This window comes from Anolis carolinensis, chromosome 5 (assembly GCF_035594765.1).
Source record: "Anolis carolinensis isolate JA03-04 chromosome 5, rAnoCar3.1.pri, whole genome shotgun sequence".
In the NCBI taxonomy this organism is placed as follows: Eukaryota; Metazoa; Chordata; class Lepidosauria; order Squamata; family Dactyloidae; genus Anolis; species Anolis carolinensis.
In genome coordinates, this window is record NC_085845.1 from 203,722,701 (window position 1) to 203,736,687 (window position 13,987).

Consider the following 13,987-nt stretch of genomic DNA (forward strand, 5'->3'; position numbering starts at 1 on the left):
ATTTGGAAACAATAGACATTGACAAAATCACGATCTGCCAACTGCAAAAGGCCACCCTGCTGGGATCTGCACGCATCATCCAAAAATACATCACACAGTCATAGACACTTGGGAAGTGATTGACTTGTGATTTTGTGATATGAAATCCAGCATATCTATCTTGTTTGCTGTGTCATAATAAAATAATAATAATAATAATAAACACAGAAGGCCAGTTGAGACACAAAACAGATTGAAGGCCACTATCAGAGTCTTTATTCTCAATGGCCATAAAGGATGTCAGCGGAAACAGCGCTCCATAGTACTGACACGTAGACCCTTCCTTAGACATTTCCTCAGCTTTCGAGTAGATCACAACATCTCTATTAGCCTCCATTCGTATCTATTTCGAGCACAAGTTGATCATTGTATCACTGTACAACCATGTTTGTTTCTCACATTATAAACCACACTGAATGAATCCGACCACTGAGTGGGAGGACGACCAAGAGGTTTCATCCATCCCCGTGGGTATCATGTTGCCATGCCATTGCTCCAGTGCCCATCTGTTCTGAGCATCACGTGGCCTGCAAATTTGAGTTTGGCAATGTGGTGTAGAGGATCTTTCACTTTTGAGCATTTATGAACATCCTTGTTGTGCAGTCCGTGTTCTCTCTGCGTTTGGAGAGACATCCCAACAAACCATCTTTCGAGGGAGGCGTGTGCAGCCCGTAATTGTTCCTGCTGCAGAATTTCGTTTGGACGCAGGTGAAGAAAGCAGACTGACAGCAGAAGTTGTCTTCAAGATAGTTTACTTTTGGCCAAGAGCAGGTAGCAATGTTAGCTAATGCCCAGAAAACACAATGCCACCCCTTGCCTGTAGTGGCTTTCCAATTTATACAATTTTACAGAAGCATGCGCAGAAAGCTAACTGACAATGGAATTTGCTGACTATTATAATCCTTTTGGACATGTGTAGTTGCCTTGTAACTTATATTACTCATTACTCATCACATCAGGTGAAGTGTCCATAGTTTGCTCCACGTATGCACTATCCTCAGGTGACATGTTCATAGTTCATCCCACATATGCATCATCCAGCAGCCACATCATTACTGCAGTTTGCATGACCTTATATTGTTGTGATGTCTCAGGCACCTTTGGCCCCTGATCCCGCAGCCATTGCTGATCAAACTGAAGAGGATTTGGTTTTTTTCCCACAGCAGCAAGATTCAATCCCTTTCCAGATGTCTCCTGTTGACATTGCCATGCCAGAGCCAATTAGGAATGCCTTTGAGATGTTGCTGGCTCTTCTCGGATTTCCGGAGAGTTTGGAGTTTGATAGAAGGGCTACTTTCAAAACAGATCGCTCTCAAAGACAAAGTTTAAGGAGAAGTGTGAGATTAGCAGAGTGAGGTGATTGTGGCTAGGTCAGTTCTCTTGGGAAGAATTTGGGGAGGCAGGCATCTGGCGCTTCATTGTTAGCAGCTCGTTTCTCTTGGGAAGATTTGGAAGAGTCAAGCACCTGCTTGGGGGAGCTCTTGGACTTCAATAAAAGTTCTGCGCAGAGAATCTCTGTTGCGGTGTCAACTGAACTTCTGATGGAAGAACACATTGTCTCTTGATCCTGAGCTTCCAAGCGGCCTGCTGGCGAACTTACTCTCGAGTAGACCGGGCATTGCGTCTAGTCCCTTGCCAAGTTTGGACTGCGTTTTAGATCCATCACGAACAGCCCTAGCCTTGCCTTGAAACCTTGCTCTGGACTATTACTTCAAGTACTTTTCTGAGGAACTTTGTTTCTTTCCCCACTCAAACTTCCATTAAGTTTGAGTGTGCTTCGGTTATTGGATTCTGGACTTTGGACTCTAATATTGGACATAAGACTTTCATTTTTTGGACTAACTTTGATCTTTCTTAAAAGGTCAACTGCTTGACTATCTATTCTGCTTGTTTTTGTTTGAAACTTTTATTGTTTTAATAAAGATATTAGATTGTTTATTGGCCTCCGTGTTGGTTCCCAGTGTTAGCGCTGCCTAGGAGCATTACAATTGTGAGAAAAAGCAAATGTCAGCCAGAACATGTCCTGTCAACACTTTCATGGAAAAACAAGATTTTTGAGTAAGGGTCACCTAGGTAAGGGATTTTTTAGTTTTTAAATAAAATATTCAAGAGCTGCTCCATTATTCCAAGAGAGCCTTGACCATTGTCCATGTCTCTGCAGCATAGCATAGGGTGAATGAAAGGACCAAGGCAGTGACATCTCCAGCCCATCCTGTTTGGATGTCTGCCAGCACGCCAACACCTTAAATCAAGAAATAGTTTTCTAAGATCTACAGAGATAATCGCAGGAACACCCCAGCAAGAAAGAGTCCAATTGTGGCAGGCTAAAACCCAGAACCTCAATCAGTGGCTGAGACCAGATGAAAGACTTCCTTCTGGGCACACAGAAGACGGGGAGACTTGGAAGGCACCATGAGATGCAGAGCCAATCTTAAGAAATGGGGCCACAAAATGGAGTCCACATGTGAGTGTGGAGAAGAGCAAATCACATCACATGCCACTTACTACAATGCAGCCTGAGCCCTGCCACATGCACAATGGAGGACCTTCTTGTAGCAACACCAGAGGCACTCAAGTGGCCAGCTTCTGGTCAAAGGACATTTGGTACGAGGGTTATTCAGAAAGTAGATTACATTTTGGAATTAAAAATGAACCAAGTATAGGAGAAAACATTTACCATATGCAGTTGAAAGCCACACCGAAATACCACTTCTCAACATAGTCGCCATTCAAATCTAGGTCCTTATCATAGCGAGGAATGAGCTTGGAAACTCCTCCCCCACCAAACTCCGCCACTTGTGTTCTTAACAGTGTTTTGGCAACGATGCACAGCTGTGGGAAGGGAAGACCGGCTGGTTGAGGATGCAAGCGGCAGAGTTTGGTGGGGAAGGAGTTGCCAAGCTTATTCATTGCTATGGTAAGAGCCTAGATTTGAATGGCGACTATGTTGAGAAGTCGTATTTGGGTGTGGCTTTCAACTGCATATGGTAAAAATGTTTTCTCCTATACTTCGTTCATTTTTAATTCCAAAACGTAATCTACTTTCTGGATAACCCCCATAAAATGCCAAGTTTGTTTAACTTTCTTTGTGTTTTCAAATACAGTAAATTACAACTTGTACCTTTGGCTCACTTATAACACAATAAATAAATAATAAGAGGCTGGATGGCCATCTGTCAGGGCTGTTTTGAATGCAATTTTCCTGCTTCTTGGCAGAATGAGTTGGACTGGATGGCCCATGAGTTCTCTTCCAACTCTATGATTCTATATTTGCGATCCTATCAACATCTATGAGGGAGAAAGCTGCCTTGAATTCAATGACATCTGGTGCTTTAAGAAATAACAGTCACAAAAAAAGATTTGTTTCTTAATGCTTTTTAATGCTTTTTTTAACCTAATGAAAGCTTTTTTAAAAATAGGCAAACTCATTAAAATCAGAAGATTAAACATTGCTTGTAGTTTCTTACTTTCACTGCATGGCATCAGAGACGACGTTTTGGTCCCTTCGTCCTACGCTGCTTCCTCCTTCCCTTTGAAAGAAGAAGCAGATGTTCTGATTGTCCTAAGAAGGCATTCCGCGTGGACTACGTGGTCCCCAGTGAGGGCTTATCGGGGGCTGGACTACCCGTTCTACCTGTTCTACGTCTGGAAATTAAAACGGGTTGACCGTTGAGCAATGTCTCTCAGATCTTAGGCTTTCTTTATATACATGTATAGTTTATATGTTACTTGTATTTTGCATATTTTTATCTGCATTTTGCATCCCAGTTTTATAAACTGACTGAGGGCCCATCCAAACCGTCCCTTTATTTATCCCAGGAGTTCCCACAGCAATCAGACCGTTCCCTGTAAACACAATAGCAATTAGTCCAAAAGGCCTCAAAACACGAGATTTCCAGGTGTGGGAATATCCCGGGGTTTAGCCAAATATCCCGATCTTCGCATGTCTGTATGTCCCTGCAATCGGAAATCACAGGATTTTTTAAAATCTGGGTTTGTTCTGATACTTGTTCCTGATTGGTCAGTTCCTAAAAAGTAGGTGACACTTGAGTAGAAGGGCAAAAACTTTGTCCTGGGAAGACCAACTTCGTCCTTTCAAGCCCGGAACAGAACTTACGTCATTATTGACACTTTTTAGAGCCTGGCTGCCTATTTTTCCAGACAGATTTGGTTGTGTATTTATTTATTTATTTCTTGTTTCAGAAGTGAACCGAGGGTACAAGTTGTAATGTATTTGAAAACACAAAGATTTTTTTTTAAAACTAGGCATTAATACTATATGTCTTTTGCCCAGTAGCTGGCCATTTGGAGTGCCTCTGGTGTTCCTATTAAAACCATTGACCATATCCCTCAGCTGCTGTAAGAAAATTGCACAGACGAACTACAAACAGAGGCACAACTATGTGGGCCAAAGGATTCTTTGGAATTTATGTTACAAATATCACCTGCCAGGAGTAAAGAACTGGTTGGATCACAAACTGGTTGTGGAAAATGAGCACGCAAAAATACTGTGGGACTTTCGAATCCAGACTGATGAGACTTTGGAACACAACACACCAGATGTCACGGTTGTGGAAAAGAAAGAAGTTTGGATCATTGATGTCGCCATCCCAGGTGACAGTCACATTAACGAAAAACAACAGGAAAAACTCAGCTGTTACCAGGACCTCAAAATCAAACTGCAAAGGCTCTGGCAGAAACCAGTACAGGTGGTCCCAGTGGTGATGGGCACACTGGGTGCCGTGCCAAAAGTTCTCAGCCGGCATTTGGAAACAGTAGGCATTGAGAAAATCACGATCTGCCAACTGCAAAAGGCCACCCGTCTGGGATCTGCACGCATCATCCAAAAATACATCACACAGTCCTAGACACTTGGGAAGTGTTTGACTTGTGATTTTGTGAAACGAAATCCAGCATGTCTATCTTGTTTGCTGTGTCATACAATAAAATAATAATAATAATAATAATAATAATAATAATAATAATAATAATAATAATACATCACAGTCCTAAACAGTTGGGAAGTGTTCAACTTGCGATTTTGTGATACGAAATCCATCATATTTATCTTGTTTGCTGTGTCATACAATAAAATAATAATAATAATAATAATACATCACACAGTCCTAGACACTTGGGAAGTGTTCGACTTGTGATTTTGTGATACGAAATCCAGCATATCTATCTCGTTTGCTGTGTCATACAATGTCGTTATGTTAATAGTAATAATCCATTTGAACCTGTGCCACAAATACCATCTGCCTGTGACAAAGAACTGGTGGGATCAAAAGCCTGAAAAAAATTACAGAAAATGAACACATCAAACTACTCTGGGACTTTCGAATTCAGACTGACAGAGTTTAGGAGCACAAGACCCCTGACCTCACGATCGTGGGGGGAAACAAGTATAGATTGTTGATGTTGCAATCCCAGGAGACAACAAAATCGACGAGAAGCAACTGGAAAAACTGATGTGATAGGAGGATTTAGAGATTGAACTGCAAAGAGTCTGTCACAAGCCAGTCAAGGTGGTCCCAGTGGTGATCGGCACATTGGATGCAGGGCCTCAAGACCTTGGACTGCACTTGAACACAATTGGCACTGACAAAATCCCCACCTGCCAGCCGCAAAAGACCACCCAACTCAGATGTGCATGCATTATTTGCTGATACATCATAGTCCTAGACACTTGGGAAGAGTGAGCCATACGGATCCAATACAACAGCCAGAAGAGTGATCTTGTTTGCCGTGTACTCATCTTGTTGTGAATCGAATAATAACAACAACTGGACACAGGGCTGTTCCAGGGCAGGTCTGGCCAAATCAAAACAAGAGTTTGACTGGGAGGTCCCTCGATTTAACGTGGTGCTTTAGGAAGTCTCTCTTTCGAACACATGGCCATAATAAAGTGGAAACAAACGTGAGGGTATTTGAGAGCTCTGAGTATTTCGATGAGCTTTCGATGAGCAACTCTCCTCCTTTGCTCCAATGGTGCAGACAGTACGTACGATCCCTGCTAGCAGCCCACACAAGGAATGAAGTCTATAAAGCCACGGTGGGAACTTGTTGGACCATTGCTCTGAAACTCCTCCGGCAATGCGGCTTTCCGTCCTCTCCCACTTCTGCCTGCTTCTTGTAGCAAACAAAGCCAAGCCGTTATACAAATGCAACGTAGCCGAGGCCTTGAAGGCGGAAGGGATGGATCGATACGGAGGCTATTCCCTGGGCGACTGTGAGTTGACAGTTCTCCTCCTTATGGTTTCGGGTCTAGGACTCCAAATGCGATGGCTTGCTTTCTTTTGTGTGAAGCAAGAAGAAATATCCAGCCAGATGATACGCGACAAATACATTTTGGGGTACAATGCAAAAGTCCATCCATCGATGGTGCAAAGCAAGTGTAGCTTGACCCCACTTGAACAGCCACGGCTCAAGGCTATGGGATCCTGAGAGTTGTAGTTCGGTGAGGCTCAAGTTCTTGCAAAACTACAAATCCCAGGTTTCGAAAACTCCCTCTCCTTCAGGAAACAAGTGAAGACTCGGATGTTTCAGCAGGGCTTTGGTGAAACAGTCATTAACTAATCAGCCCCAGATGGTTTTTAATAATCTATCCTGTATTTATTATGTCCTTGCCATTTATGTGCTTTAAATGCAATTTTTTATCCTTGTATTGTTGTTTTAATTGACTGGTTTTAACTGTTATAACACTCTTGTTTCATATTGTATTACAGTATTCCCTCGCTACTTCGCGGTTCACTTTCTGCGGATTCGCTGTTTTGCGGTTTTTCAATAAACTCTAAAGACTACAGTAGAGTTTCACTTATGCAACGTTCTGGATTATCCAATGCATTTTAGTAGTCAATGTTTTCAATGCATTGTGATATTTTAGTGCTAAATTCGTAAATACAGTAATTACTACATAGCATTAATGTGTAATGAACTACTTTTTCTGTCAAATTTACCATAGCAATGAATGAGCTTTGCAGCTCCTTTCCCCACTAAATTCTGCCACTTGCACCCTCAACCAGCTGGTCAGCCCTTCACGCAGCTGTGCAGCGTCGCTAAAATGCTGCGTTGAGGACGCAAGCGGCAGAGTTTTGTGGGGAAGAAGTTGCCAAGCTCATTCATCGCTATGGTAAGTGCCTTCATTTGAATGGCGACTACATGAGATGTGGTATTTGGGTGTGGCTTTCAACTGCATATGGTAAATGTTTTCTCCTATACTTTGTTCATTTTTAATTCCAAAACGTAATTTACTTTGTGGATAACCCTCGTAAAACATACTTCAGAGCAGTGCCTACAATAATAATTGTCCCCCATTACACTATTTCCCCTTTTTCACCCCTCCCGTTGCAGGGATCGCCTGTGCTTGGGGGTTGAAGACATACATATACAACTTTAACCTTCCTTCCCGGTAAATCATTCACACATTCTTCCCTCTAGCATAGTGGTTTTCAACCTTTGTGTCCCCAGATGTTTTGGCCTTCGACTCCCGGAAATCCTAACAGCTGGTAAACAGGCTGGGATTTCTGGGAGCTGTAGGCCAAAACACCTGGAGACCCAAAGGTTGAGAACTTCTAGCAGAAGAATCATCAACTAAAAATTACAAAGCCTAACAAAGCCCAAATTAGGGCAGGGCTTTAACACAACTGGTAGATCACCAGCAGCAATAAGATCTACCAACTGAAAGGTGGCCAGTTCGAAGCCTGGTGGGGTGAGCACCCGACTGTCAGCCCAGCTCACTGTTTACCTAAGCAGTTTGAAAACAGCTTAGAGCTGTAAGTAGAGAAAGTAGGTACCGCTAATTAGCAGGGGAGGTATTTTACGACACCATAAAAGAAAAAGTCCAGAAAATGCCCAAGGAAAGAGGCGCCAAAACTGGACATCGACACCTATTTTTAGGCTTTAAATTATATTGCGTTGGTTTCATCGTAAGCTACCTTGAGTCTCCTTTGTAAAGGAAAAAAGCAGGGTAATAATAATAATAAACATAACAAACATTATGGTAGTATTAATAATAGTACACAACTGATTTGAACATGTACGAATGGGTTTTCAAAATGGCTCCTTTTTCAAAATGAAAGGCCAGTTTCCTTATTTCTGCTTTGCTTCCTGACATGTCATTTTCCTCTCCTTTGCTTCTAGGGCTATGTGTGATCCATTACACAAGCGGTTTTGACCCCGAGTACGAGGACGATGGCTTTGCTGGCCAAAACCATTATGGCATTTTCCAGATTGACAGCCACAATTGGTGCTATGAGGATTGTGTCAGTTCAAAGAAGAAGTGCAACGTACCTTGCTCAAGTGAGTCACAGTCCAGAACTAGGTAGCAACACAAGGCGCCGATGTTTTCCCGACACTGAGCAATCCAAGGCCAATCCCAGCTAATCAACATGTTTTGTCTTTTGGGGAATGTTCTCATTTCACATTCATTTCTTTGGCAGTGTTCTTAGACAAAGACCTCAAGGATGATATTGCATGCGCAAAAAAAATTGTCTCCTCGTACGACGATATTGATTACTGGTGAGTCTATGCAAGTTGAACATTTATCTGCTGTCAAAAACTGAGAACTTTATGAAAACCTAGCAAACTTTCATGCAGCTTTTTATCGTGCCCAATAAAGAATTCCTTCAGGGCATCCCAAAGCAAACCATGAAAGCAACAGATTTCTCTTATCAGAGAAAGAGTTTTATTGCTTTCTTTCCATGGATTGGAATTTCACCCCATATTCCACAATTTGCTTTGGAGAAAACAATTTTGAGTGACATTACTTTTATCCCTGAAATATTTCATTTTCAGTTGGAAAACATGTTGGATGGGTTGTCGAAGGCTTTCATGGCCGGGATTCACAGGGTTGTTGTATGTTTTCCGGGCTGTATGGCCATGTTCCAGAAGTATTCTCTCCTGACGTTCCGCCCACATCTATGGCAGGCATCCTCAGAGGTTGAGAGGTGTGACAACCTCTGAGGATGCCTGCCATAGATGTGGGCGAAACGTCAGGAGAGTGTACTTCTGGAGCATGGCCATACAGCCCGGAAAACATACAACAACCCAAGTATGTCAGATGTTATCTTCCCTAACACACTAATAATGGTTGGATCCATGGTTCATTATTCCAGGTCCCTTTCATGCTATACAATTGATTCCATTTTTACAACATCGTGGGACTTGTAGTTTGGGGAAAGAACTAGCCTAACTTCAATAGTTTTGTGTTGTCAGACTATGACTTTGGAGACTAGGTATAGACCCCCCCCCCCATTCAGTCAAGGAAAGTCCATTGGTGACTTTGAGTGAGTTCCTTTTCATCAGACGTTGGCACCACAGCACCTAAGAGGGAAGCATGAGCGCTGTCCCTCCGAGAAACAAGGAGCATCCCGCGGGTTTTCCTCGGCCAGGCCATTGCTGGAGGAAACTCTTTCCTCCAGGAAGGGCCTGGCCGAGGGAGATCTGTGTCGTGGGTTTTCGTTGGCCAGGCCCTTGCTAGAGGAATTTTTTTTACTGGAGGAAACTCTTTCCTCCAGCAAGGGCCTGGCCAAGGGAGATCTGTGCCGTGGGTTTTCCTTGGCTAGGCCCTTGCTGGAGGACAGAGTTTTGCTGGAGGAAACTCTTTCCACCAGCAAGGACCCGGCTGAGGGAGATCCGGGGAGACGTCTCTTGGCGAGCCCTCGCCTTATCCGAGGAGTTCGGTTATCCGAAATTGGGCCCGCCCCTTTATCTCGGATAACCGAGACACTACTGAGTAGTAAAACGGTTTATTGAAGAAAATACATATAAAAAGGGAAAAATCACCAAAAGGAATAAGGAAGGCAAAATCCAACAAGCAGGCAAGGAGTGAAAACGGTTTTGGGCCAGGCTGAGAGTGAGGGGGGTCGTTTGCACGCTGGACGGGGCAGACCTGGGAAGGATCATCCTCCGGTTGTTCTCCCAGCATAAGGACAGGGCTGCCCCAATCCTTCTCCCCAATCCTCATGCTGTCCTCTTGGAATTATGCCAGGAGGGCAAGACAGGCAGCTGGAGGGCTCTCAGCCGCCACGTGCCTTCCTTGAGTTGTCCTCCCCAAATTAGGAGGAGGGTGAAACACACGGTGGCTAAGAGCACTCCGGTGGGCTCTCAGCAGCTGCATGTCTTCCTCCCTCCATCTTTTTGGCATGTCCTTATGCCAAGAAGAAAGGGAAAATTAGGTAAGCACGTAGGGTGCCCCATCTAGCCCCAGGATCTGTTTGCCCATGCCTGGGTTGAGGTCTAATTGTACTGTAGGTGGCGGGTTTTCTATGTATGATGTATATATGTTTGTAATACATACGGTGGTTTATTATAATTTCATTTTAAAAAAAAGAAAAGCGGACATTCCTAACCGGTGGGTAAACCCTTCGGGTAGAGAGGGAGGGTTAATAATAATAATAATAATAATAATAATAATAATAATAATAACAATAATAATAATAATTTATCTCCTTTCTAGGAAAGTATGGAGAGATTACTGTTATAGAAAGAACAATACGAAATGGTTGCATAAATGTAAACTGTGAAGGTGAATCAAACCTAGAATGTGTATCTCTCTGCTGATGCAGGACAAGTTTTCATTCTTTCCTTTACCTTTCCTCCCAAAATGCATGGCTTCCTGTCTGTAGTTGCTTCTCTAGAAGGAAAGTCCTTCCAAACACTTCATATAGTTCTGTATCCCAAGCTGGATAGGTTCGATGTCTAGATCAAATAAAAGTAAACATATATGGTTATATCTATGTTTGTATGTATTTTTCAAGATGGCTGCTACATCCAGAGTGCCCTATGAACCCAAACTACTATTAATCAATATGGTTATAGACCAGCATAAGAAGAGTGGGGTACAGTCTCACAAAAGCATAATAAATTAGAATAATTAAAATCCAGGTTAAAATTACTATGGATCTGGATCAAGCTTGGCATGCCCATAGAATCAGAGTTGGAAGAGACCACCCAATCCAACCCCTTGCCATGCTAGAAAAGCACAAAGCCCCCCCCCCCCCCCGACGTTTAAAATCTTCAGGGAAGGAGCTTCCACCAGACTCTGAGGCAGAGAGTTCCACTGCTGAACAGCTCTTCTTACAAGTCAGGAAGTTCTTCCTAATGTTCATGTGGAATCTCCTTCCCTGGAATTTGAACTAGTCGCCAGGGAAGTGGAAAACAAACTTTCTCTTCCTTATGACACTTTTCCAATATTTAAACATGGCTCTCATGTCCCCTTCTCTCAGCTTTATCTTCTTCAAACTAAACCGACCCAAATCTTTAGGCCGCTCCTCAGAGGAATGGTCTTCTGACATTTGATCATTTTGGTTGCCTTCCTCTGGACACATCCAGCTTAGAGTCAACATCTTCCTTCAATTGTGGTGCCCAGAATGAGTCAACATCTTCCTTCAATTGTGGTGCCCAGAATTGGACACAGTGTGATTCCAGGTAAAGAGACCTGACCAAAACAGAAGACAGGAGCACCATGGCCTCCCTCAATCTAGACACTATACAGCTTTGGATGAAGCCCAGAATCTCATTAGGCTTTTTAGCTACCACATCACACTCTTAGCTCATGTTCAGCTTGTTCTCCACAAAAACTCCAAGATCTTTCTCACGTGTGACTCTGTCGTCAAGCCAGGCGTCACCCATTCTGTATCTCTGCATTTCATTTTTTCTGCCTAAGCGTAGTATCTTACATTTTGTCCTTGTTGACATTCATTTTGTTCATTTTGGACAACCAACTCTCTAATCTATTGAGATCATTTTGAGTTCTGACCCTGTACACTTCTGGAGTATTAGCTCTTCCTCCCAATTTTGTGTCATCTGCAAACTTGATCAAGCATGCCTTCTGAACCTTCATCCAAGTCATGAATAGATGTTGAATAGGACTGAGACTCTCTTCATGGCACCCAAATAGTCCCTCCTTTCCAGGATGAAGATGAGGAACCATTGAGGAGAAGCACCTTTTGGGTTCAGGTCACCGAACGGCCCAGAACAGAACCCTCATTATGCCCCAATTGTTACTTCTTTCCAGATGAAGTGGAATCATTGGTGAGAAGCACACTGTGGGGACCAGGAGAGGAAGGCACGTGTGGGGTGAGGGTGAGGGAGGGGTGAGGAAATACGCTTCCTTCCTTGCCTTGGCTGCCCCGGGAGAAGAGGGGCTCAGATGGGAAGAGGAAGAGAAAGAGGGAGGGAGCTGCTCCTGGAAGCAGTAGCAGCAGCCCGTCCCACCAGAAGATCTCCTTGCTCCCTGGCCTGAAGCAGCTGCTGCAGAAGTCGCCCACCAAGGGTTCTGTTGTGACTCAGCCTTTGCCTTTGTGTGACTCTGATGAGGATTCTGGGATGCAAGTGCATAATGATGGGACTCAGATTCAGGATGAATTTCAAGATGACTCTGATGGGAATTATGGGATTCAGGTGTAGAGTGTTCCTGCTGTGGGAGATGAAGAGCAGGGAGTTTTTCCCATGGGAAGAAATGATGTTGTTTCTGATGATGGTTTTCAGGTGCCAGAAGCAGAAGGGGAGAGTAGCTCTGATAACACTAACAATTTCAGTGGCCTTGACGGCCTTGACAATGAGGCCGCTGAGCTCGATCGCATCAGTCGGCTGGAATTTCGGGGATTGCGTAGAAGCCTCCGAATAGCAAGTAAGAGGGAGGCAAAGGAATGATTTCATGTTATGCTATTAAAACAGTCTGCTGAGAGAGAGATTTTTTATCAAAAGCAACTTCTTAGCTTGAGTCAAGAACTTTCCTGTATCAAGTCTGCGTTCCTGTATTACCTCGTAGCCTGGATGTATTCTTGTTTCTGGGTCTTTGGCTTCCTTTGGAAGGATTTTGTTTCATGCCTATGCTTCTATGGATTTGATGATTACAGCCTTGTTTTGTAACTATATCTTGGAACTGAACTTTTACCTTTTATGAACTATTTCTCTGCTTATTTCCTAATAAACTATAAAAGACTATGTCTTGTGTGCAGCCTGGTGTCTTTAGCAAGGTGAAGCTATCCTGAGGTGCGACAGGTGCAGTGCTCTTTGGAGCACTAGTGAGGAAGACGGGGGGAAAGGCACGTGTGGGGGCGAGAGAGGAGAGAAAGGGGAGCTGAATTGCTGTGGGGAGAGGTGAGGGTCCAGGCGAGAAGGCCCACACCTTCCTTCCAGGACCCTCATCCGAGTATAAGCTGAGGGAGGCTTTTTAAGCCTAAAATAAAGGCTGAAAAACTCCACTTATACTTGAGTATATACAACTCTCCCTGAGAGATATCAACCATTGTTTAATTTTTGGATTGTTTCTTCTCCCTCTTTTTAAAATAAATTTTCATTAAAGTCATTTTCCAAGGAGTGTGAATCATGTCGACAATTACACACAGTGAGGGGGGATAACATGGGGGTAAAAAAATATATAGGAGGTTAGGGAAAATCTATTAATCAAAACCCTACATCAGGAAACAAAAGGAAAAAGAAAAAGAGGACAGAGACAAAAAACAAAAAACAAAAAAACAGAACATCACTTAAATACTAACAGTTATCACATATAATTAAAATTGACTTCCATCAGATGTGTGTTGTTATGTATCGCACTCATTTGGTATCAACTATACCCCTTGTATTTCCTCTTCTATTTATTTGTTGTATTATTGTTCTCTCCTTTAGTGTTTATATTCCGGGACAGTTGTGTAGTCTTTTATCTTTGGCTATTGTATCCTTATATTATCATTTTACAGTTCTCTGTTCTTAAATAGTTTGTAACTAATTCCCAATCTGCTTGTTTTTTGGGTTTGCCTTGAGTGTTCGATAGTAAGTATGTTAATTTGTCTGCACTCATAATTTCCAAAATTTTAATAAACCAGTTTTTTTATATCTGGACTGTTTTGTTCCCTCCATCCCTTAGCATATGTCATTCTTACTGCTGTTATCAGATAATTAAATAAGTTTTATTTATTTATTTATTTTCTCTATGTTG

At 42.9% G+C, this 13,987-nt stretch overlaps 2 protein-coding genes across 3 annotated transcripts in view; one reads left to right on the top strand and one right to left on the bottom strand.

Annotated features, from left to right (window-relative positions):
- The window catches only part of LOC100566392 (lysozyme C, milk isozyme), a 125,477-nt gene that overhangs the window by 9,414 nt on the left and 102,076 nt on the right, over positions 1–13,987 (bottom strand). The window contains exon 2 of one of the 2 annotated variants that reach the window (XM_062983449.1): positions 10,633–10,740. In XM_062983449.1, coding sequence (XP_062839519.1) covers positions 10,633–10,651 — 19 coding nt within the window. In that variant the 5' untranslated portion in view covers positions 10,652–10,740. Of the gene's footprint in view, positions 1–10,632; positions 10,919–13,987 lie in introns of those variants that run through there. The other variant, XM_008120129.3, reaches the window with a different exon arrangement.
- On the top strand, positions 5,896–10,772 carry LOC134299715 (lysozyme C, milk isozyme-like). The gene is made up of 4 exons (XM_062983450.1): positions 5,896–6,271; positions 8,182–8,340; positions 8,481–8,559; positions 10,499–10,772. Exons 1-4 carry the CDS (start codon positions 6,136–6,138, stop codon positions 10,563–10,565), a joined length of 441 nt encoding a protein of 146 aa, XP_062839520.1. The 5' UTR covers positions 5,896–6,135; the 3' UTR covers positions 10,566–10,772.

Bases quoted from the DNA above. Each gene is read 5' to 3' on its own strand.
- LOC134299715 (XM_062983450.1), top strand. From the start codon at position 6,136: ATGCGGCTTTCCGTCCTCTCCCACTTCTGCCTGCTTCTTGTAGCAAAC. The intron at 6,272-8,181 runs GTGAGTTGACAG...CTTTGCTTCTAG, and splicing joins AGGCTATTCCCTGGGCGACT to GGCTATGTGTGATCCATTAC. The intron at 8,560-10,498 runs GTGAGTCTATGC...TCTCCTTTCTAG, and splicing joins TACGACGATATTGATTACTG to GAAAGTATGGAGAGATTACT.